General features: G+C 38.2%; 2 protein-coding genes across 6 annotated transcripts in view; one reads left to right on the forward strand and one right to left on the reverse strand.

Annotated features, from left to right (window-relative positions):
- LOC309802902 (uncharacterized protein) overlaps window positions 1-26,006 on the forward strand; it is a gene marked incomplete at its 5' end in the record, with an annotated part of 71,436 nt that overhangs the window by 39,706 nt on the left and 5,724 nt on the right. Inside the window, one exon of the mRNA XM_082618775.1 lies at window positions 12,132-12,252. The remainder of the gene's footprint in view (window positions 1-12,131; window positions 12,253-26,006) is intronic.
- HEATR5A (HEAT repeat containing 5A) overlaps window positions 13,150-26,006 on the reverse strand; it is a 117,693-nt gene continuing 104,836 nt past the window's right edge. For 3 of the 5 annotated variants that reach the window (XM_082618587.1, XM_082618585.1, XM_082618586.1), the window contains 6 exons: window positions 24,595-24,742; window positions 23,477-23,749; window positions 21,659-21,883; window positions 16,297-16,451; window positions 14,950-15,163; window positions 13,150-14,660 (listed from right to left, as the gene is read on the reverse strand). In XM_082618587.1, the coding sequence (XP_082474713.1) occupies window positions 14,353-14,660; window positions 14,950-15,163; window positions 16,297-16,451; window positions 21,659-21,883; window positions 23,477-23,749; window positions 24,595-24,742 (1,323 nt within the window). In that variant the 3' untranslated portion in view covers window positions 13,150-14,352. The remainder of the gene's footprint in view (window positions 14,661-14,949; window positions 15,164-16,296; window positions 16,452-21,658; window positions 21,884-23,476; window positions 23,750-24,594; window positions 24,743-26,006) is intronic. The other 2 variants (XM_082618589.1, XM_082618588.1) reach the window with 1 other exon arrangement.

A 26,006-nucleotide genomic window follows, 5' to 3' on the forward strand; every position in this document is an offset into this window, starting at 1 on the left:
AAGAGGACGGGAGATGTAGGCATCTTAGGGATGAGTAAATGATTTTTAGGAAAGGTGAATGGGCCTTTAGAAAAATAAATGTGAGTGGCAGTTTGTCTGGGTGTGGTTTCAATTTCTAGTCTCCTCTCCTGTGATAAGAGTCAATCTTCCCCTGGTTGATTAAATTCGCAGGGTGGGGATTTATGACAACCGAGTTTCTTTTTGGAGGATCTGTCTTTAGGCAGATAAGGAGAGTTCAATGAAAGCCTCCCCCTGCATTTGCTGCTTTTCAAATGCTAACAGCTCAAAATAACCAATGTACCAAAATGGCACATTTTGGAGTGGCATGTTCTGAACTCCTACAGTCATATTTTGGGGTGGCATTATTCTCCTACCCATCGTGCTATAAGGAAGAGAAAAGTTGTATTGGTTTATTTTATCAGATTGCACATACACGTTCTGTGAAGATGATTCGTAGAGTGTTGAAAACATAAAAACATAAAAAATTGTTGTGGACTTTGGTCATTTTTTTTGGTTGTCCAGTTTCCAACTCTTCTTCCTTTATGGGAGAAATCCTTTATTGTTTATAATCATGTAGATGAGATGCAATGCTCTGCTTCCCACAGTGGAACCTTATGTGGGAACATCTTCCTTTTTCTTGAACTGTAGCCCTTCTGCAGCCAGTGTGAGATATGATCTTGGCTTAGCCAGTGAGGTGCTCCTGCCTGGACCCTACTCCAGCCAGATGGCCCATGATGGTTCGGTTGTGCTAGCTGTGGCAGTGATCAATGGGGCAATGTCCAGCAGCTTCCTACTTCTTGGTCTTCCAGAGCTGTCTTGACTCCTGCATGTCTTCTAAGTTTGGTGTTCCTTTCCGATTGACTCATTGAACCCATGAGAGCCTTCAGTAAATTCTCATTTTTCTTTTCATTTAAAGTTTTATGTATATGCAACTATGAAGCTTGACTGATACACCTTTCTTTCTATCACCTAGAAGCAATTCAGTTAATGTTTTATTCTATTTCTTTCCATATTTTTGCTTTCCATATATTTGCATTTTTTACATAATTACGATCAAGCTCTCTACTTTTTTTTTTTTTTAAGAACCTTTATTACATGGGCTAAGATAGGAAGGAGGAGGACTCATTTGCCTTTCTGGGCCTTGATTTTCCTTAGATAGAACCCCAGCTCCTTGCCCTCCAGCACATAGCCATCTGCTTGGCCACACTGGCCTGGTCTAAAAGTGATGCATGCAAGAAGCTTGCCCTGCTGGAACTGCTCCTCTAGAAGACTGCTGATTTGAGCATTCTTTTTCCTTTCATCATATTTCTTCTGAATTTTCTTTGATTGTTTTTTGTCTAAAATCTCTTCTTCTTAGACATACAAATGGCCAACAAACACACGAAAAGAGGGCTTCCCTGGTGGTGCAGTGGTTGAGAGTCCGCCTGCCAATGCAGGGGACACGGGTTCGTGCCCTGGTCTGGGAAGATCCCACATGCCATGGAGCGGCTAGGCCGGTGAGCCATGGCTGCTGAGCCTGTGCGTCCAGAGCCTGTGCTCCACAACAGGAGAGGCCACAACAGTGAGAGGCCCACGTACCGCAAAAAAAAAAAAAAAAAAAAAAAACACATGAAAAGATGCTCAGCATCACTAATTATTAGAGAAATGCAAATCAAAACTACAGTGAGGTATCCCCCCACACCCATCAGAATGGTACCGTTAAAAAATCTACAAACAATAAATGCTGGAGAGGGTGTGGAGAAAAGGAATGCTCTTGTACTGCTGGTGAGAATGTAAATTGATACAGCCACTGTGGGAAACAGTATGGAGGTTCGTTAAAAAACTAAAAATAGAACTACCATGTGACCCAACAATCCGATTACTGGGCATATACCCAGAGAAAACAGTAATTCAAAAAATGCACACACCCCATTGTTCATAGGAGCACTATTTACAATAGCCAGGACATGGAAGCAACCTAAATGTCCATCAGCAGTGGAATGGATAAAGAAGATGTGGTACATATATACAATGGAATATTACTCAGCCATAAAAAGGAATGAAATTGGGTCATTTGTAGAGATGTGGATGAATCTAGAGACTGTCATACAGAGTGAAGTAAGGCAGAAAGAGAAAAACAAATATCGTATATTAATGTGTATATGTGGAACCTAGAAAAATGGTACCAGTGAACCGGTTTGCAGGGCAGAAATTGAGACACAGATGTAGAGAACAAACGTATGGACACCAAGGGGGGAAAGCGGCGGGGTGGTGATGGTGTGCTGAATTGGGAGATTGGGATTGACATATATACACTAATATGTATAAAATGGATAACTAATAAGAAACTGCTGTATAAAAAAATAAAATAAAATTCAAAAATTCAAAAAAAAAAAAGAAATTCCTTCCCAGGTAGGATTTAAAGAAGTTAAAAGCTCTCCTCAGCTCCATAGATGAGAGGTTAACAAACCCAAAGGCCAGGGGACAGGGCACGTGGCCCAATTTTGCCAATTATGAGAACTTTGGCCACCTGCCAGTGTGGACAAAGCAAACCAGCACATATCTTTTAGTTTCCTCACAGTCTATTAAGTAACATATAATAGATACTCTTCAACTGAAAGAATTTAAAGTCACATGCCTAGAGCCTTCTTATTTAGCCAGTCTCTCCCATGTTGACCTCTTATCCCTAAAACTATCTCCTGTAGCTATTCATGCCATTAGATCCCTTTACTGCTGTTGTGGATATGTGTAAACAGGAATTCTCATTTCAGTCATGATTAGTCTCCAGATAATTAACTCAGGAACTTGTGACTAAAAGTTTCCTTTGTTAATAGCCTTAGATTCTACTAAAGTAGAGCTAACAGAAAGGGGAGAGAAGTAAATTTGGTTGGGGGAAATACTACTATTTGGCACATACTTCTTAAACCAGTTTAACTTCATTTTACTGTATTTTTGATTGGCAAGGGTGGGTAAGAGACTTTACATAACTGCTATCTTAATTTGTTGAGTTAGAGAAGTTCCTTGATTTGTTTCTAAGTTCCTTAAATAGCTTGTATTAATCTAGCTCTTTTGACTTTCTCCATGTACGTTCATCCTGTCACCACTCAATAAGTATTTGGGGCTTGTGTTTTGGATCCAGCTGTTTAAGAAGAACGACTGAGAAGGAAATTAGGCCATAATTCTAGAAGGTGAGATTGAAATCGGTGTTAATCTTAAGCATAAAGACAAAATGAAATCAGACACACAGAAAAATGAGCAAGGTGATTATGAAATTTGCTTTTAAATTAAATATAAATGTACAGCCAGCTGCATCTCTTTTCAGAGTCAGCTCAGGGCCAGCTGGCAACCTCTGTAGTCCTTTGCAGTGTGGTAAACCCACTCAAGCCCTTGAGTTCAGCTGTCTTCCCTATGGATTCAAGTTAAGCTAGGATCCTTGTTGTTGTTGATGTTGTTGTTTTGGCCATGCCACCTGGCATGCGGGTTCTTAGTTCCCCGACCAAGGATCAAACCCGTGCCCCCTGCATTGGAAGTACAGAGTCTTAACCACTGAACCGCCAGGGAAGACCCTAGGATCCTTTTCTTGAAACTCATGAAAATAGGACAACAGATTCAGTTGTCAGCATTAGCAGTGGCGGTCACTCGCTCTGTTGCTGTTGGGTTTTTTTGGTTTGTTTGTTTTTTGTGTTAAAAATTTTTGTTTTTAAGCTTTTATTAGAAAGTTGATTTCATATGCTCTCCTGCTGGAGTAAGTCTATATCTGAGGATGCTAAAAGCCTTGCTGCCAAGCCAGTTTTGAATATAGTTTAAACTGGGAAAGGAACCTTCATTGGGATGGTGGCCAAGAAGCTAGTCAGTTGTAGATATAGCTTAAAAGGTCATTGGCTCACTTGCAAGAATGCTGGCAGCCTCAACATTTGCTACAAATTCCTCTCATTAATCCATTGTTTTTGAATTTCTTTCCCACTGAGAAACCCAAGAATGTCTCTTGCCTGAGTGTACCATTCTCAGCTGATCTGCTCCCCTGAGGTGTTAGGAATGATGCCCTGCAGCATCCCCAGTGAGTCTCACAGCTCAGGAGGCAGGAAACCTTACAAGTTCTTTGCATATAGCCACTACCCTGTCTCTCTGTGACTCAGTCCACACGCTCAAAAGGTCATAGACAACATGCCTTGAGAAGCACCTGAGGCTTAGACCCAGAACTGTCAGAACCAGAAAGGGTCTCAGATAGCCTGTCCAAGAGGGGAACTAACCATCCTGGCTCACCTGGTACTGAGTTTCCTGGGACACAGAACTTTCAGTGCTGAACCTGGGAATCTTAGACAAATTGGGATAGTTGGTCACACTATGCTCAACTATTTAGCAGAGGAGAAACTGAGGCCCACACTAACAAAATTAGAATCCAGATCCATTGGTGCTAAGAGTTCAGTGCTCTTTCTGTACTGGTACTTCCTTATATGCGCATAGTGCATTGCACACTATAGGTACTTAAGTTTCTATTGTGGTTTTATGAGTTCAAGGGAAGTGCTTTTCACAGATATGATCATTTCTAATTAGCAGTGATCTCATTCAAGGTCATCATGAGTCAATGGTCTCTACTTCTGGACTCTGAACAGAATAGAGTTAATGAAGGGGAGGGAAATGTAATGAACAATAATAGAAGTGGTTAAGAAAACAGAAGGATTGGGCTTCCCTGGTGGCGCACTGGTTAAGAATCCGCCTGCCAATGCAGCCCTCGTCCGGGAAGATCCGACATGGCGCAGGGCAGCTAAGCCCGTGCGCCACAACTACTGAGCCTGCGCTTTACAGCCCAAGAGGCACAACTACTGAAGCCCGCGTGCCTAGAGCCCGTGCTCTACAACAAAGAGAAGCCACCGCAATGAGAAGCGCGCACACCACAATGAAGAGCAGCCCCCACTCGCTGCAACTAGAGAAAGCCCACGGGCAGCAACAAAGACCCAACGCAGCCAAAAATAAATAAATGAAAGAAAGAAAGAAAACAGAAGGACTGTGCAAAGATGGAGAGACCTATGTGTACAGGTTGGCTGAGCAACACTGCAGCAGGGGACACGTAGAAATACAATATGGGGTATAAACACCAAAGAGAAGGGTACAGTATTTCCCTGTCCTCAAAGAGTGTGGTAATGACTATGTAATGAAAATTATATCACCTGATGTTCATGGTTATATGTTTTCCAAGGACTTCAAAAGAACCTAACTCCCAGCAGTATTTGTCCTTCTAGGTCTGAGATCTGCCCTGTTTTTCTTACCAGTTTTCTCCCCTGGATACTGAGTTTTCAATAAAGTAGCATAAATTACTAGGGATCATTAGTCTGTTATACCTAGATCTTTATGATCTCTTATCTAAACACTGCTGTATCCCATTCAATGCTATCGTCTTCTCACTTGCAAGAGGAACTGGTGGTATCTGTATGAGGGAACAGAAAAAGCATTAGGAATGTGACTGGCTGATGATTAAGTCTAGAGAAATGACTGTTGGAAACAAGGGTCCAGGAACATTATTTATTGTGGCCATCTTCAGCGATTCATTTTGTGGGGTAGTGCTACGCACTTGAATTCTTTTAGCTGGGATGGAACTCAAGGAAGTGGCACGTGGAAAGGGAGCAGCATAGACAAAATGGAAGTGAGTAAGGTGTTTTGACACCCATTAAGATGGGTGTTAACTCTCAAAATAGAAGCCAGATAACTACTTTTCTGTTCCACCACACCTTTTCCTGCTGGTGACCAGACGGAGTTACCTTTTCTTCTGACTAATCCCTAAAAACACAGGTGAACAGAGGCATAGCTGACCTACTTTGTAAATACTTACTATAGTGTTAATCAGCAAATTTACTGCAGGCAGAGGTCAAGTGACCTCACAGCCATTCTGCTTTAGGCTGAAAGCCACAATGGGAGCTGACCTTAGTTAGGGGTAGTGCTGCTTGAAAAATGGACTTGTGACCACCCATCAGAAGCAAGAAGCAAGATGAGAAACAAGCGTTGTTTAAAAATGCAAATTATTGGACCATACCCCAGACATTCTGAATCTGATTTTCTTTTTAAATAAACTTTACAATTTAGAGTAGTTTTTATTTTTTAATTTTTTAAAAATTTACTTATTTTAATTTTGGCTGCCTTGGGTCTTTGTTGCTGCATGTGGGTTTTCTCTAGTTGCAGCGAGCGGGGGCTGCTTTTCGTTGCGGTGTGCAGGCTTCTCATTGCAGTGGCTTCTCTTGTTGCGGAGCACGGGCTCTAGGCACGTGGGCTTCAGTAGTTTTGGCGCGTGGGCTCAGTAGTTGTGGCTAACAGGCTCTAGAGCGCAGGCTTAGTAGTTGTGGCGCACAGGCTTAGCTGCCCTGCGGCATATGGGATCTTCCCGGACCAGGATTTGAACCCGTGTCCCCAGCATTGGTGGGCAGATTCTTAAGCACTGTGCCACCAGGGAAGCCCTAGAATAGTTTTAGATTTACAGAAAAGTTGTGAAGGTAGTACAGAGTTGCCATATACCATATACGGTTTTGCCTGTTATTAACATATTATATTAATATGGTACATTTCAACTAGTGAACCAATATTGATGCTTTATTATTAACTAAAGTTCATACTGTATTCAGATAGCCTTAGTTTTTACCTAACGTCCCATTTCTGTTGCAGGATCCCATCCAGAATACGATACATTTTTGTCTCCTTAGGCCCTCCTTGGTTGTTATAGTTTTTCAGACTTTCCTTGTTCTTAATGACCTTGATGGTTTTGGAAAGCACTGGCCAAGTGTTTCATAGAATACCCTTCAATTTGGATTTGCCTGATGTTTTTCTCATAATTAGACCGGGGTTATGGGTTAATTAGACTGGGGTTATGGGTTTTTGGAAAGAAGACCACAGAGGTAAAGTGCCATTCTCATCATATCGTATCAAGGGGACATACTATCAACATGACTTATAATTGTTGATGTTAATCTTGATCACCTGACTAAGGTAGTGTTTTAAGATTTCTCCAATGTAAAGTTATTCTTTCCTCCCCCCCTTTTTTAATATTCTAAATTTATTTATTATTTTAATAATTATTATTATTTTTTTGTCTGTGCTGGGTCTTCATTGCTGCATGTGGGCTTTTCTCTAGTTGTGGCAAGCGGGGCTACTCTTCGTTGCAGTGCGCAGGCTTCTCATTGTGGTAGCTTCTCTTGTTGCGGAGCACAGGCTCTAGGTGCGCGGGCTCAGTAGTTGTGGTGCACAGGCTTCTCACTGCAGTGGCTTCTCTTGTCGCAGAGCATGGGCTCTAGGCTTGTGGGCTTCAGTAGTCGTGGCTCGCGGGCTCTAGAGTGCAGGCTCAGTAGTTGTGGCACATGGGCTTAGCTGCCCCGTGGCATGTGGAATCTTCTGGGACCAGGGCTCAAACCTTTGTCCCCTGCATTGGCAGGTGGCTTCTTTTTTTTTTTTTAATAAATTTATTTATTTACATTTATTTATTTATTTATTGTTGGCTGTGTTGGGTCTTTGTTGCCGCGCACGGACTTCTCATTGCGAGGGCTTCTCTTGCTGCGAAGCATGGGCTCTAGGTGCGTGGGCTTCAGTAGTTGTGGCACGTGGGCTCAGTAGTTGTGGCACGTGGGCTCAGTAGTTGTGGCACACGGGCTTAGTTGCTCCGCGGCATGTGGGATCTTCCTGGACCAGAACTCGAACCCGTGTCTCCTGCACTGGCAGGCGGATTCTTAACCACCGCGCCACCAGGGAAGTCCTCCCCCTTTTTTCGAAAGGAAATTACTATGTGCAACCCACACTTGAGGGGTGGGGAGTTAGGTTTCATAAATTATTTGGAATTCTTCTACATGGGAGATTTGTCTATTTTCCACCATTTATTTATTCAATAATTTATATTAGGATAGACTCATGGACATTTATTTTATACTTTTATATGTCCCCATTGCTGAGTTTTTTTATTTTTAATTTTTCTATTAAAACCACTGCCCCACCAGGGAAGCCCACTAACTCCTTTTTTAAAACTTGAGATATAAATCGGTGAGTTCTCTAGCTGCCATTACAAAGTACCACAATCTCGTTTTAAACAACAGAAACTTATTCTCTCATAGTTCTGAAAGCTAAAACCTCAAATCAAGGTGTTGACAGGTCATGTTCCCTCCAAAGCCTCTGGGGAGGATCTTGCTTCTCCAGCTTCTGGTAGGCCAAGGCATTTCACGGCTGTGGCAGCATAATTTCAGCTCTGCCTCCATCTTCACATGTCTGTCTTCCTGTGTCTGTGTGTCTCCTTGTCTTCCAGTGGCATTGTCCTCTTCTTACAAGGACACTAGTCAAATTGGATTAAGGTCCCACCCTACTCCAATATGACTTCACTGTGACTATTTACATTTGTAATGACCCTATTTTCAAATAAGGTCACATTCTGAGGTACTAGGGCTTAAGACATCTATTGCGGAGACATAATTCAACCCATTACAAATTCACATACCACAGAATTCATCCCTTTAAAGTGTACTATTCTGTGGTTTTTACTATATTCACATGGTTATGCAACCAACACCACTATATAATTCCAGAACCTTTTCCACATTCCAAAAAGAAACCCCATACCCATTAGCAGTCACCTTCCCCTCCAATCTTCCCCAGCTCGTGACAATCAGTAATTTACTTTGTTTATATGGATTTGCCTATTCATAAATATTTCAAATCAATGGACATTTCATAAAATGGAACCATATAACAAGAGGCATTTTATGTCTAGCTTATTTCACTTAGCATACTGTCTTTAAGGTTCATCCACATTGTATCATGTATCAGTACTTCATTCCTTTTATGGCTGAATAATATTCCATTGAATGGATATACCAATTTTGTTTATATATTCATGAGTTGATGGACACTTGGGTTGTTCCTACTTTTTGGCTATTATCAATAATTCTGCTGTGAGTATTCATGTACAAGTTTTTGCATGACTGTTTTTAATTCTTTCATACCTAGGAGTGGAATTGCTGGATCATATTGTTAATTATGTTTAATTTTTTGAGAAACTGTCAAACTGTTTCCAAAGCAACTGCACTAAATTCTCAGCAGCAATGTAAGAAAGTTCTAATTTCTACACGTCCTCCCCAACACTTGTTACTGTCTTTTTGATCACAGCCATCCTAGTGATCAAATGAGGTGGTATCTCATTGTGGTTTTGCATTTCCCTCATGAATGAGGATACTGAGCATCTTTTCATGTGTGTATTAGCCATTTGTATATCTTCTTTGGAGAAATGTCTGTTTTAACTCTTTGCCCATTTTATAATTGAGCTGCCTTTTCATTGTTGAGTTTTGAGAGTTCTTTACATATGCTGGATATTCTCTCTCTATATATATATATTTAGATATGATTTGCAAATTTTTTTCTCCCATTCTGTGGGTTGTCTTTTCACTTTCTTATAATGTTGTTGTTGTTTTAATATTTATTTATTTTGGCTGCATTGGGTCTTAGTTGCAGCACGCAGGATCTTCATTGCAGCATGCGGACTTCTTAGTTGTGGCATGCATGCGGGATTTAGTTCCCCAACCAGGGATAAAACCCAGGCCCCCTGCATTGGGAACGCAGAGTCTTACCCACTGGACCACCAGGGAAGTCCCATCTTTTCACTTTCTTGACGGTGTCCTTTGAAGCACAAAAGTTCTTAATTTTGATGAAGTCCAATTTATCTTTGGACTTCAAAGATAAAGCCACTTGTGCTTTAGGTGTCATATGTAAGATAAATGATTTAGGCATGTGTTTGCCCAGAGACAGACAGTAGGTGATTTCTGGAAGTTCCAGTACTATATTAAGAATATAAATCAAACAACTAAAGAAACATTTTCATATTGTAGAAAATTCTACAAAAAATTTTATACAAAATTGAGAAATCAGAATGGTCACATTATTACTAAAAAGAGAAAGCATTTGCAATGAAAACTATAGCAAATGGCAGAGTCACAATACAGCTGACTGGGGAATAGGAAGTACATGTTCTAACCATTTCTCATCTGATATTGACTCACAAGAGTGTGTTGACTGCTGAAACAAAAGCATTTCCATAATTTAGCAAATCTGTTTTTATGAAGCTTTTGTGTTTAAACGAAGGCCTAGATGATGTGTTTCTAGTACCTGACACTACTAGGGAGGAAAAGGTAGGAGAAAACAAGTCACCCTGGCAATTCAGGGAGCAGTGAGCACTCTTCCAGCATTTGATTGCAAACTACCAGGCCCAAAGCTTTGTTAAGATTAGAAACAAGTAACTACCAGAGAAATATTTGGACTTATAGGCTTGTTGTTCACCAGAGAGCATCAGTTTTGGTTGCATATGAATGTTGGTTTTTTTTTTTTTCCTGAGGACACTTGTACTAGCCCAATAACAACACTAACAGAATTGCTTTTGCTGTGTCATTGGAATACTTTAAATTGCTTTAAAAAATATCTCACTTGTTTTGTTCTTTCTTGGAATGTTTTATGTTATAAAGCAGTCCACTACTGCTGATAGGTGTGTGTATATGCATATATGTGTGTGTGTGTGTGTGTATATATATATATATATATATATATATATTTGCATATAAAGTTTTTTTGCATCTAGATTTTTTTTCAGAGAAAAGTATTAAATTTTGATCCCATTAAGCAAAACATTGTCAACATTAGTTTTTCATTGGTAGCAATGACCTCTTAAATTTTCTTAAAAAAATAGAATCCTTTAAAAAAATAAGTGTTTTCTGAAATACTTTGGCAGAGAACGATATGTGGACATGTGCTAAGAATGCCTATCAAGTAATTAGAATTTTCTCCAAGTAGTCAGTGGAATCATTTTATAATTTCCTAAGTAGAACAGCGCAGGAGTCCTGAGCAAACAGAAAGGCAATTAAAGGAAGCTAGCTCCTTTGAATTTACAGAACCTAGGATTGTATTTGTGGTCTGTACTGGATACATTCCAGCTCTATATCACAACACAAAATTTCCCATTTCCTCAAAGCTAAAAGCCGAGGCATCAGTTAAATAGACTGATAAACAGAAAAGTCAAGATAGGCACAGTTCATTAAACTGTCAGCCAGCAGTTGAATAACCATATTTCTGATAAATTGAGGTCTTGCAAGGGTTAACAAGTTATTCGTAAAGAGGAAAGTACATTCAATTGATGGAGAAAATGCAATATATATAATTACCTTGATTCTACAATTATGTTAACGGGACTCTGAAAGATACATATAGGCAGACTGCTGAAGCTTTAGGACTGTTAGCATAATATAATCATTAAACGGCCAGAAATGATTCAACATTTTAACTATAGTTTTTGGGTAGTATAGATTTTATTTCATATATTGTTAGTTTTGTATTAACATTATCATAGTTTATTAGCTTGAGGGTTGAAATTTCTTCCCTCAAAATGCAAACTAATATTGTAATAAAAAGACAAAGTGAATTCTTCTCTTCAAAATTAATGTTACAAAAGACCTTAGGTTATACATTTATTCCGTCAAGTACGTATTATTCTCTAAGCCTGTACCATATGATATTCCTTCCAGGAAGTCCATCTCAGAAGCGTCAGTTTTCTTCCCTGGGTTCCCATAGCACTATCCTTGTATCTCTTTTATAGCTCTTATTTGTATCTTTTAAAGCGCCTTAATGTTCCTTTTAGGTGGACGGTGAAGCTTGATTTATAGAAGTAGAAATTTTGCTTTGGATGCTCTATTTATAGAAATCTGGTCTTTCCGATGTTACTTTATAAGTCTTTCCATGATAAGCTTTTAAACAGTGGGTTAAATAAAAGACTCAACTAGTAGTTTGGGCTGTATTTCTTCCCTTAGAAAAACATAAAGCTCAAGCAAATATTATATATACCACTTTGTTTCATCCAAATTGCTCAACACAGTTAATTTGTAAAGAATTACCAAGTTAAAGTGCAACTGCTTTATAACAACTGGAGACTTGTTAAAATAAAACAGATGTAAAGAATTTTTGATGTGTTTTTCAGTCTTAACTATTCACCTTTAAACAAATCAGAACTTATATCAACAACTAATCATGTAATCATTACTCCCATTGAAATTGTAGACGTCACAAATTTTTCCCACTTTTTCCTGCTGTATTAGCCAGAAAACTTTTGGTGGCAATTTGGAAAAATATTAAATGAAAATATCTTCAACTAGGAGTGAAGAAAGCTCTGAAAGGAATGTGGAACAGTTAAAGAAGAGAAAAGCTTTACCTTGATAGAATCTGGACCACCAACGGACCTTTTCTGTCTCTAGCTTGGAACGTGGGATCAGAAAGGTGGGTTCAAGTCTCAGCTGTTAAGCCTTAATTTCTGTATCAGTAAGGGTATCTTTACTAATTCAATATTGTATTAAACAAGATGATACATTTAAAAAAGCCTATAGAATTGTGCCCAACTCAAAGTTCCTAATTCCATGACATTGGACATATTTTTTCATAACTATTGATATTCATATAGCACCTTTAAATCCAGACAATTCAGGATACCAGGTCACTAAATGACGAGCAGAAATCTTAATGTTTAAGAACAAACTAAATGAAGCAAAACACAAAACAATACAAAAGAAACAAAAAAAATCAAAAAACTATATCCTGAGAATATCCCAGTCCAGCATTTGCCTTGGCAAAGGAATAAATTTCTGAGCTCAAATTCATCCTACACCAGTGCAGTTCAAGTTTTTTAAGTGTCTAGTTGATGCCACACAGGCAGTTACAGAAGACAAAATGTCTCCCTTTGAGACAGTCTAAAAGGGAGTATTAAAATGCAGTGTGATGTTCAATGCATAGAAGAATATATAAAGTACTGCAGGAACACAGATGAAGAAGCAGTTACATTTGCTTGGTTTGAGAGGAGAGTAAGAAGCGTTAAGGAGTTATCAAGGGGAAGTGACATTTAAACCAGGCCTAAAAGGACTGGGAGTCAGCCAGATAGAACAAGGGAGAGAAGGGCATTCAGGTGAAGGAAACAATAATGAGTATACAGTCAAATTCATAGAGATAATTAGAAAGACAAAGAATGCAAACCATTGCAAAGAATGTTCCAAAGAAAGGGCTCCTCTCAGAAAACAGGCTAAGTTTCAGAGAAAATATTATTTGCTCCACAGAAATCATTTTCTGGACTCTGTGAGACTAACCAGCCACCTTTTGTGAGTAAAATAATTTCAAATACAAGAATGATAAAGAAAATTAGCTTTATTTATGTAAATTAGAAAAATTGATTGTAGTGTTAGAATTTGTCAAATGTTTTTATTCTGAACGATTTACAAGTGTATTTATATACAAACATAATAAAATAGAGTACCATCACATTGCTTTCGCTTGACTCCAAGTGTCTCTCCATTCTGAACATGCCCCTCTCACTTCAGGTTTTAATTTTTAACAGGGAAATGCTTTGTTCTGACACAGTGCTTGATTCACGTAGTATTAACACTGAAGTGGAAGGAGAGTCAATGATCATCAACAATTAAAAATTATCCTTCAACCAATATGACTTTATCATTAGATTCTTTCTATATTAAAATATGTTTCATGTTAAAAAAACATACTTGTATTCACTGAGGATCTAAATTTGTTGTACTAAATTTGACATTTATATAAACCCATAGTTAATTTAAATATAGATATGAATCTATATTAAACTCATTGGTATGAATGTTTGCCATAAATGAAAATGAAGAAAATTATTAGGAACAGAGGTAAAAGAAAATCCATGTGAGAAATTGAAGTGGAAATGCCCTATTCTATTTAAAATGACTAAAATTTCAATTTTCTGAACTCAATACAAATAAAACCAATAGATGGTAAAAAGCCATGATATTTATAGACACCAAATCTTAAGTCACACTGTAGGGCCTTAATTAATTTGTACTATTACATATTTTAGATAATTCTAAACCAAGTTTCCTAAATAGCTTTCCAATCATTTATGTTGTTTGAGAAATCCAAGAAAGTCTAATACAATTATTGAATAAGGCTGAATTTTAAACTGGCAATCGAGATACAATATAAATGCAGATAATTTATATTAGAGTCAAATTTATATCTGTCATAGTACTATGTGTGTATGGACTATTAGAAGAAATAAATTTTGTTTTTAAAGCAGTGGTTGGTTTTCTAAGTTTAGTTCTTTAGCACTTTATTGAAATTCCTGGCAAGAATTCTGACAGAGCTCTGTGATTTTATTATATGAAAGAAAGAAAAAAAGAAACCCACAAAAAATGTTAAGTTTGCTGTGACTTTTCAAAGCTATTTAAGTTAAAGTAAACAGCCTCCAAGTGCACTTGTGTCTAAAATGCCACTTTTGCCCCCAAAGTGAAAGAAATGCTCAAGTATTGTGTTAAGGTGCTTACTGTTCAAAAAAAAAAAAAAAAAGAGAAATCAGAGGAAGTTGGTCTTTAATTGAATGCTTGAATTCTTTCCAGAGTTCTTAGTATGTTTAGATGTTGGTATCTTGAGTTTGACACTTTCTTGATTGCCCTTTATAGCAGCTTCAAGGCGGGCTTTCAAGGCTGGAGAGGAAGCCATTACACTTTTAAAAACTGATGAATACTGAGGTCCAATCTGCATGAGATTTTGCAAAGCAAAGTCATGCAGATTTCTCATTATGGAAGTTGCTGATCCCAGAGCATTCTCATCCAAAAGGAAGGAAATGAGGATGGGCAGAAGACAGGCCACCAGCTGAGAACCTGGAAAGTAAACAAATGATGTAAGCCCCAGGTTCAGGGATGTAAATGTTTCTTATACACTTGATCCGGACATATTTCCCCCACTTGAAGGGAAGCAGTTCTTCCAATCTCTTTTCCCAAATTAATACAAAACAGTATCAATACTTGGGATTAACATCAACACCTGCCTTTCCATGAGTGTGAAAATATAATGCTAAGTGACTAATGGGATGTTTTACATTTTAAATAACATTAAATTTCTGATTTTGGACAGATTCTGATTTAGTATGCATTTAGTGCTAGCACTTACGATGCTGTTCCTCAGCAATGGCTACCAGTGCTTCCAAGACCTTTATGCCTTCTTGAAAGATCTGAAGCTCGGTAGTGTCTTCAGGTTTCCTTTTGTCTATTTCCTGCAGTTTTTCCACGATAGAGGATACTAAAGAGTAAATGTACGGGTAGGAAACAGCTGGATTCGGATACTGAAAAATGGAAAGTAGGAGCTGATAGGTCTTGATTTGTACCTAATCAGAAAAAAGGACAAAAATAGTATAAACTGTAAATATAAATTTACACTTATATTAAAATTAAGTTTTAATGTAAATTTTTAAAGTAAATTAAAAAATGTAAATGAAAAAAATTTAAAGCCTCCCCTCCCACACTTAAATTTATTTTATTTCTAATTTATCTTTAATTTTGGAAGTCCAAGCACTAACAGGTATTCAGACTTGCATGCTAACAGTGGTTGTGACAGCTTGCAGTGGGAATAAAGTGGTTAACTTTTCTTCTTTTGACTAGTTCCCATTTTCCCCCTCATTTGTCTCTCTATAATGTAAAAAATCAAACAAACACACAAACTTGAAAAGTATTTTGGAGATTTTGGAAAATGTTTTAGATGAAAATCACATATATATTTGATGCTATGAAGGTTTTAAGGAACCATGTCTGGACCATATTAATTATGTGTCATCACATACTGGAGGCACCACTTTGAGACTGCTACATAAAGCTCCCGTTAGGCTAGAGGAAACAAATAGGACAGGAGAACAAAAGGAGATGACTATACATCAAATATATAAACCATCCTTTATTCAATTCATTGTGATATCTGAATGATTATTTTTTTCTGAGAGAAAATCTGGTTACTAAATTTTAGGAGTCTATTTGTGATCATGTGCTACAAACTTACTTCGTACCACATAACAGCATAGGAAATTACTTTAGCAAATAAAAGGGCCAGAAAGGAATGGGATTAATTTGTATATGCTGCTTTTGAAACAGGTCCCATTATTTTACGGTCATATACTGAAGGCACATGCTAGAGTCTTCCTTTCCTTTTTTTTTGAAAGGAAATCCACTGAAGTTCTAGGGATATATCAATTTTAAGATGCCCCTATTTCAAATTTAGTTTTTTTAAAAAAATTTTTTTTTAAAATATTTTATCTTTCTCCAACTAACTACATTCCGACCTCAGGGCCAAAAAAACAAGACCATTATTATTTGACTTTGTCAACCCAAGAATATGAATTAATCCAAACCTAAAAATAAAAAATTTCAGTCTGGTACTTTCTGTTGGAATCAACAAAATCATAAGGAAAAGTTTTGCAAAAGCCTAAACATGTTCCTATTACAAACATCATCTTCTAAAGACATTTACCATAGGATCTTTTATCTCAAGAGTAGCCTTAAATTTCTCAATACAGCGCTTCTGAAGGCATGGGATCGTAGTTACTTCTGGACTGGCAGACAAAGTAAATACTGTGATAGCAGTAAGCAGACTGACTTCATCAAGTTCTTGGTGTGTTCCAGCTACTAAAAAGAAATAATCTATGAGAAACAGATCCCAACACTGTCATATTTACTGTTTTATAGAGCTGTGAAGCTGTCTCTAGTTTGGTAGTAATTTCTTTTGTGTACCTAAGGATTACAGACAGTAATACTGACTGACTAAGAATCCTGGCAAATGCTGTAGCTTTAAAATATGCATTTTAAATAATTCTAGAGTCAAGAATTACCAAAGAAATTATAATCTTCATAAGTAAAGACATCAGTAAATACTTATATACATTTACTAGGAATATGCATTAACTAGTTATGTGACTTTGGATATTTAACCCCATCTTTAGTTTTTCATCTGTAAAATGAAAGTAACAGTACTTAAATTTATAAGGTTATGAGGATTAAATGAGTTAATCCTCGCAAAGCATTCAGAATAGCATGTTGCACATAATGCTCAATACAAATTAGCTGTTATATTATTATTTTTATTGTGGAGAAATACAGAAATGCTTGGACAGTTGTTTTTTCTTTGTTAAGTTTAAAGTATTCATATTTTGATAATACACGTGTCAAGCGAAAATAACTTAGCACTTTGTTTGCTACATATACCATTTCTTAACAGTACAGAAAAATTTGAAAATATCTGTGTGCACCACAGTCATTTAAAGGAATTTTCTACTGGATGTAATTTACTTTATTTCCCAAAGTCATACTCTCATTAAATAATTTTAATGAACCTGTTGTGGCAAATCAATGTTATTTGAAAAGGAAAAGGTGTGGCAAATTCAACTCATTAAATTGTGTAAGAATGGATTTCTACTTATGAAAAAAATTACATATATATGTAGAAGGTTTGGTAACATTCACTCATCAAATACTTAAGAAACATTTTCTATGTGCCAGCACTCTTTTTGGCACTGAGAATACAATTTACAGAGAAGATACAGAATATACCAAGAAGTAAATAAAGGATTTCAGCTAGTCACAAGGTCTGTGAATATAAAAAATATATTAAGAGATAATAGAAAGCAACCCAGGAGTTGCTACACTGGGCGGTCAGAGAAAGGTTTAGGAAATTAGTGTTTGAGCTGACACCTGAGACACAGCAGCAATGAAAGCAAAATACTATGGATGGGTAGGATTTATTTTATAAAAATAATCTGAATAATTTTAAGGTAAAATAGGTGCATGGTAAACATTTAAATTATGACAGTATTATTATAAGCACTTTATATTTAATCCTTATTAGCATCATGAGGTAGGTACACTTATTTCCCCCATTTTATGGATGAGAAACTGAGGAACGGAAATTCAGTCATTTGCCCAAATCACACAGTTAGTAAGGCATTCAGTTTGATTCCAGAAAGCATACTGTTAACCATGACGCCATAGTGCTTCACATACAGCCAAGTTATATTTAGTCATTTAGAGCAACTTGAAACTACAACAGCTAGTCTGTTTAGTAAAAATGTCTTTTTATCCTCCGTAAGATAAAGTTCTCCTGGGTTCCTCTTCCCATTTCTTCTAAAATTCCCTTATTCTCCCAGCCCTGCCCAAATTCCTTTATACCCATTCTCTTTTACCTACAATAGATGCAAGGTTCCGTTAGCATTAAGCCCCATGGAGAGGCCTATGTGGTAAGGAACTGAGGCCTCCTGCTAACTAACAGCCAGTGAGAGACTGAGGCCTCTTACCAACAGCCATGATCGAGTCCCCTTGGAAGTAGGGTCTTTAGCTGTGACCCTGGCCAACATCTTAACAGTAACCTCAAGAGAGAGACCCCAAGACAGAACCACCCAGCTGTGCTGCTCCCCAATTCCTGACCCTCAAAAACTGTCAGGTAACAAATGTTTGTTTGAAGTTACTAAGTTTTGGAGCAATTTGTTATGTAGCAAATGTTTTCCCTATCATGATCATCTCCTTCCTTAATTCTTCTCAGTAGCTAGTCCAAATCCTCAATGTCCTAACCTCATTCTCTTGACAACAGAGAACGTGTGTGTGTGTGTGTGTGTGTGTGTGTGTGTGTGTGTGAGAGAGAGAGATGAAAGAGGCAAGCTCATCATAACTCAGCCTAACAACTTACGCCTATTACTTTCCATCCTACCTCCTTTTCCTCCCTCACACTGGCAGAGGTTCATCCTTCTAAATGTGCTGTGAATTTTTTTCCTTTCTGCCTAGAAAAGGGATGCTGCTTCCCTCCCTAATAGTTCCAACTCCAACCCCATTTCCACCTTTTTTCCCCCATAAGCATGAACTCATACTAGAGCCTCATCTAAAAAAAAATAAAATTCCTTGACCCTGTATCTTCCTTCAGCTCTCTCGTCTCCCTGTCGAGAGGAGCCTGTACTTGATCCTCCCCCTCCCTTACTCCTCTCTCGTACCTCAACACTGTGAGCGTGGTCTCCACAGTGTATTTTACACTGCTGACCACTCTCGAGTCATTAAAACTCTCTTTTCTTTGGCTTCTGTTTCTGCATTATATTCGGAATCTCCTCCCATCTTGTTGCATAAACCCAAGTTAGGTGATTTCAGTCATCCCACTGACAACTCCCAAACATATGCAGTCTAAAACCATCTCTAGCCAGACCTTCTTGAAACCCAGACCGCTTCATATTTCATTCCACTTGATTATCCTGTAGGCATTTCAAAATAAACTCACTATCTTCCCCTGAAAACCCTCACTTTGGTATTTCTGTTAAGGGCACCATGAACGCTCAACTCACCTTACCCCTTTCAACTCCTAAACCAAACTATCAGTAAATTCTGTTAATACTTGCTAAACATTTTAGTTTTCATTATTTCATTCCTTGTTATCGTTACTGCTACTATCTTGTCTCCAACAGTCTTGCTTTTTTCTCTATACTGCTGCCAGACTGTCTTTAGAAATGCAAATCCCATCACTTTACTCCTGTTTTAAGAACACATGCCTATTAAAGGCAGCCCAAATTACCAATCATGCCAAACCTTCCATCATCTGGCCCCACCTACCATCCAACTCCCATCTCTTTACTAATCACCGTTCACCACCCTCTTACTCTTTCCCCTCAAACCCACATTGTCTTGTTGCTCTACGTGCCATCCCCAAATGTACCATGCTATTTAGGTCTGCTGGTTTTAGATCAAAATGTTGCGCGAGAATCCTTTTCTTTGGTGTCCATGTGGAGAATGGAGAATGCTTTCTAATCCTTTAAGAAACTGACTGTTTCGAGAAGACTCTTGTGGTAGCTACAGAGGTGTACCACTGAGCTCCCCTTAGTGAGGGTAGGTGCTGCCCAGCTGTGAGGCATGCGGTCAGCTGTTAGCTCTTCAGGGTTGGCCTCAGCCCCCCCCCCCCCGAGTTTGCTTGACTGAGATCACCGTCTTCAGGGGGCAGCCACATCTGAGGGAGTGTAAACACTGTTGTCCTATGGGAGGCACTGACAGGCAATATTCAGAGCCGCCCAGCAGCCATGCTGAGCTTTGCTGGATGCTGGTATTGCAGCTTGGCTTCTTTAGCCCAAGATTGCTTTCCCCATTCCCTTCACAGGCCTTGTTCCTTAATAAGCCTCTTGCTCCCCAAACTCCATCTCAGCATGAGCTTCCAGAGAACCCTACTTTGACACTCTGCCTGATTCACTCAAACAGAGCTGACTACTCTAACTTTTTGCCAGTTGTCTTTTGTTTTTAAGGGTTTTTTTTGATGTGGACCAATTTTAAAGTCTTTGTTGAATTTGTTACAATATTGCTTCTGTTTTATGTTTTGGTTTTTTGGCCACGAGGCATGTGGGATCTTAGCTTCCCGACGAGGTTTCCAACCCATACCCCCTGCACTGGAAAGCGAAGTCTTAACCACTGGACCACCAGGGAAGTCCCTATCTCCTTTTTTTAATACTAGAAAGGCAGTGATAAATAAGACATTACTGTTGCCTTCAAGGAGCTCCTATGGTATTAATCATACCTTATGGCACTAGCCTCCCCTAGACTCCCAACTTTGGGCACAAAGTGGGTGGTCAATAAATGCTGAATTCAGCTGAAACCTTTTTACCATACAAGATAGAATATGGTGAATTGTGACACTGATAAACAGAACAAAAGAAGGCAGGGATAGGGACTTCCCTGGTGGTCCAGTGCTTAAGAATCCACCTCCCATGCAGGGGATGTGGGTTTGATCCCTGGTCAGGGAACTAAGATCCCACATGCCACGGGGCATCTAAGCCTGTGCACTGTAGAGCCCGTGAGCCACGACTAGAGAGCCCTGCACGCTGCAACTACTGAGCCCACGCGCTCTGGAGCCTGTGCACCACAATTAGAGGGAAACCCACACGCTGCAACAAAAGATCCCGTGTGCCACAACTAAGACCTGATGCAGCCAAATAAATATTTTTTTTTAAAAAAGGAGGTAATTTATAATATGTCTAAACAATTTTTACAATTACCATGACATAATGTTGAAAATAAGACCTACTCAACAATAACAAAGGGAAAAACTAAGTTTAATGGATATCATTTCTATCATTTATAGATATATGCCAGGTAAAAAGCGAGATGCTTTCGCATGTTATGTTATTGCTCTAACAGTCTCCTGCAACACAATCTCCTCATTTTGTTAATGAGAAAACTAAGGCTCAGAGAAGTTGGATAACTTGTCACTTAGCTAGTTGGTCCTGGAGGGACATCAGTCTTGTATTATATTTATAATGTGTACCTTATGCAGTTTTCAGTACATTGTGCGTATTAAAAAAGTTCTGTCAGCTAGACATGGATGATACTGTATTTTAAAATTAACATACTATTACATTTGAACGTCTCTCACTGTCAACATACAGGCTGCCAGTCATTTAATTGCATTAACGTTAAAGATACTAAAATGAGACCATAGATATTTTCTATCTACGATACATATCCTCTAAACAAGTATGTAGTGAATTGTGGTCTCCTTTAGGTGAGACTGCCAAACATGATCAAGTAAATAGCTTATTCTCAAGAAACTGTCCCTCTTGCTTTTTTTTTTTTTTTTTTGCGGTATGTGGGCCTCTCGTTGTGGCCTCTCCTGTTGCGAAGCACAGGCTCCAGACGCGCAGGCTCAGCAGCCATGGCTCACGGGCCCAGCTGCTCCGCGGCATGTGGGATCTTCCCAGACCGGGGCACGAACCCGTGTCTCCTGCATCGGCAGGCGGACTCTCAACCACTGCGCCACCAGGGAAGCCCCCTCTTGCTTTTTAAAACAAACTGAACAACTGCTTCCAAAGAGCCTAAATTACCTGGATCCCAACAGTCAAGAACTGTTGTTAAAGCACTACGGAGAAGGTCAGTCCAAGCAGTATGGCTCTTTTCTGCTCGGGCCATGGGAGAAGATAATATTCCTTTCAGAGCCTGCAGGGAAGCTGCAACTGTTGAAGAAAGCTGGCCCCCAGGTAACTTCACAGCAGTTTCTCTGAGGACTCCAATTGTGAGGTACAGTATAGTAGGGAGGATTGAGATGCTTCCTGTAATGTTTTTAAAAAAGACTATTTCAGTCTATATACAGTTCCTCAAAGGAAATCACCAAATGAGTTAGATAATGTCAAAGATTTCTAGCTTTTAAGATTATTCTCCATTAGGGATTATAACTGTTAAGACAATTTAAATAACTTTAAGATTTTAAAGGTTGGATTAAATTTTGGTTATAATTGGAGATGTTATTTAAAGTATATCACAGTACCATTATCCATTGCTGTGTTATTTTGTTTTATTTGGTAGTTGACAAACATTGAATTTATCTTTACTTTTTAGTGTGGTAAAATATATGTAACAAAAAATTTACCAATTTAATCATTTTTAATAGTTCAGTGGCATTAAGTACATTCACAATGTTGTGCAACCACTATCACTATCCATTTGGATTTATTTTATATTAAACCCTTTTGAAGCAATTTGTAGTGAATCACTCAGTACAAAATATTAAAGTTTCCACGGCCACTAAGTAGTTAAAAAGTCACTTTGTTTAAAGTGAAAGGGAAGAGACTAAAGCTAAAATAGTCAATCAATTTTCCCAGAGGCTATCAATAAAACTCATATCGTATATTTTTGCCCCTAATCCTCTGCTAGTCACTTTTCTGCTACTATTGGTATAAGACAGTGTGTGAGAACAAGGAATACAGGTTTAAAAGTCAAACTGAAGCTTAAAGTCATGTTAAAAGTAAGACAGCATGTAAGTTGGTCAAGACACATTTAAGCAGAAATATGCTTACCAATTAAGAAGTATCTATTAAATACTGAGTCCCTATTATGTACTAGAGGATACAGAATTTCACTGGAAACGACATATGTCTGTATATATATTTATCTTATCTTTCTATAATAATCAGTTACACATACCTCTATATGACACATAAAAACTACATATCTACATATGGAAGCTACACACACATACAAACACACACAGACACATAAAACAAACAAACAAACAAACAAACAAAAATAAAACAATATGAGCCAGAGTTTTTAGGGAAGCCTTCACAGATGAGGTAGGGCTGGAGTTGAACTTGAAAGGAAGGCAAAATTTTACAAAGGAGAGAAGGGGTGGGGTCATTTCGGATCAAGTAACACCATCGACAATAGTACGAAACAGGGATATGCATGAAGCCTCCTGGATTTAAGGTTCACACAGAAGGAATCAGGAGGCAGTTGTACTCTGCAGAGCCTTAAACACTATATTAAAAGCATGGACTTGATTCAAAACAGAACTGGATTTGATGAGAAGCTTCTGTTGTCACTGAGGCAGGGAAAGTCCATTAGATACTGTATACCAAGAAATGCCCAAGAGCTAGTAATTGCCATCGATGGGTTTACAATATTCTCAACCATGGAAGAGACTATCTATGTAGAGTACATGCTGTCTCTATATTTACTTTCACCCTTTTAGTAAAACAGATTACTAGAATGTAGTGTTAACCTTAGAGGATTAAAGACCATATGCAAAGCTTTGGGGGTCAGCATTTGTGTAATGAGGAAAAGATAAGCAACCATTACCTCCATTATCTATGAAAACCATTTCTCTCCTTCCAGGTCAAGTAAAGTAATCAAACACCACCACATACCTTCAGGAGAGCACACTGCAGGAAGTTCAGAGAGGATAACTAATGCAGCGGAAACCAACCTACTTCCATCTTCTGACAGCATCTGTGGCTTTGTAGCTTTTACTCCTGGGCTACCTGTCAATTTAGGATTTAGCTCTGGGAGCTGTCTAACTAGAATGCATACACACAATTCCAGTGTTGCAAAGACCAAAGATTTCCCAGGCACAAGTCCTCCTGTGTCCTTTCCCTCTCCAAATTCTGGCAAGGTTTCCTTTTCAGCAGCCCCATCATCAACTAAAAGACAAAAAAATAATGTTGAATAAATGCTTCAGGTTAGTTTTGCTTCTGGTAGATGGCAATTTAGTTCATTTCTGTTGTAGTTAACACATTTAAATGGGTGAAGTCTTGGGTCTTAAAGAATGAAAGTTATGGAGGTAAAAGTAGTTGTCTTTATTTGGACTTCTTATTGCAATGGATCAAAAGAAATCCTCGGTGACCTTCTCAGCCTTAAAATATTGTCTGGTTAACTCCTTGCTGTTAAGGTGTGAACCTGATAGCTAGAGCTCCAGCACTGACCTTACCACCTTAATATTGGTAGTGGCTGGCCAGAAAGATAGGAACTGAGGTCCCTGATGTCTTTAAGAAGCTGCCATCTCAGCCCAGGACTGCCAACTTCTGGACTTCTTTTAGATGAGAGAATAAGTCCTTGTGTTTTAAATCTACTGTTATATTGGATTTTCTGTTATAGGTAGTCAAATGTAATCTTAAGTGATAAACTCACCAATACCAAATTTGACTTGTAAATGAACAATTTAATCACTTTGCAAAACTTAAGTTATTAAAGAATTGTCAGTAGTTCTTTCCAAGTACATTGGTAAACACTTAAAAGTAGGTACTCAATCAGTATAAAGAATTTTTTTTCCTTCCAGGGCTGTTAAAATTCTAATTTTCCCAAGGAATAGTAGTTTAAGCTACTGACAACATCCAAGCTAACATGTAGAGGCACATGAGAGGATTTGAAGCCATACCTAGAGATTTGTACTATACACAATAGATTCTCAGAACGACATAGACACATAAGCAATACTTTAAAAAATAATGATGCCGTGTGATTAATTTGGCATTATAGGAACATTCACCTTCTGCACTTCGTCTTTTCTCCTTCACATGTTCTTGAGCTGCACAGATAATCTGCCTTACCACTTCAAGAGAAGCCAGCTGAATGGAAGGTGATTCTCGGGTCAAAATTACTCGATGTAGTACATTCAACAACTCGATACCCAAGTCCTATCACAGAAAACAGGTTAGACTATATGGAAAATTACATACTTAAAAAAAAAATACCAATGTTAAATGCCATGACAAAATTCAGAGAAAGAAACAATGGTCCACAAAAAATAAAGGTGTTAGGGCAATAAAGTTATGTAACACTTGCTCCACTTTTAAACCAACTCCAGGTTGTTTTTTGTCCAGTCTTGTGGGAGATGGCACTATGACAAAAGATCATTTTCACACAGGTCCTAAAGTGGGAAAACAAACGAGATTTCTAAAACAAGATGAAAAATGTGGCTAAAAGTATATAAGGACTGCCATGTAGATTCCTAGATTTATATTAAGGTTTTCTAGTACTAATAAAAAATGATGGCGAAGTATGACATTAAAAGTGGGTAAGTTATTAAGCACAGAATGAATATCTCTCTAAAGAATAAAATACACTGGACAAATACTATTTCATTTTCCCCTTTTCTACTGGTTACTCTGGTGGCTTTCTTTCATCTTTGAAAATAATAGTAAAACTGTCATTATACTTTTTTTAAAAAATCAATCTTATTTATTTATTTATTTTTAAGATGTTGGGGGTTGGAGTTTATTAATTAGTTCATTTATTTTTGCTGTGTTGGGTCTTCATTTCTGTGCGAGGGCTTTCTCTAGTTGTGGCAAGCGGGGGCCACTCTTCATCGCGGTGCATGGGCCTCTCACTATCGCGGCCTCTCCCGTTGCAGAGCACAGGCTCCAGACACGCAGGCTCAGTAGTTGTGGCTCACAGGCCCAGTCGCTCCGTGGCATGTGGGATCCTCCCAGACCAGGGCTCGAACCCGTGTCCCCTGCATTAGCAGGCAGACTCCCAACCACTGCGCCACCAGGGAAGCCCCTATGATACTTGTTTTAACATACAGAATAAACAAGCAGAAACAGTTTAAAATTTATTCAAGTACATTCCAACTCAGGCAGGAGCCTGATTAACACTTTAAAACTAATAAACGATAGTAGTAATAAGTTAAATAACTGTCTGTATAGAAAAGAAATCATACCATCCATTTTTCTTAACATCCAAGAGTCAATTTAATATACAATTCAATATACTGGTAGTACCTGATGCTAAGGGTGCCTGCCCAATACAGAGTTGCTCTTGGGAAGGCAGTTAAAGGAAGTGCCATTCTTTGTACAGTGATCTTTTTTTTTTTTTTTTAACATCTCTATTGGAGTATAATTGCTTTACAATGGTGTGTTAGTTTCTGCTGTATCACAAAGTGAATCAGCTGTGTACAGT

Source organism: Mesoplodon mirus (assembly GCF_964341445.2).
Source record: "Mesoplodon mirus genome assembly, chromosome: 4".
Classification (NCBI taxonomy): domain Eukaryota; kingdom Metazoa; phylum Chordata; class Mammalia; order Artiodactyla; family Ziphiidae; genus Mesoplodon; species Mesoplodon mirus.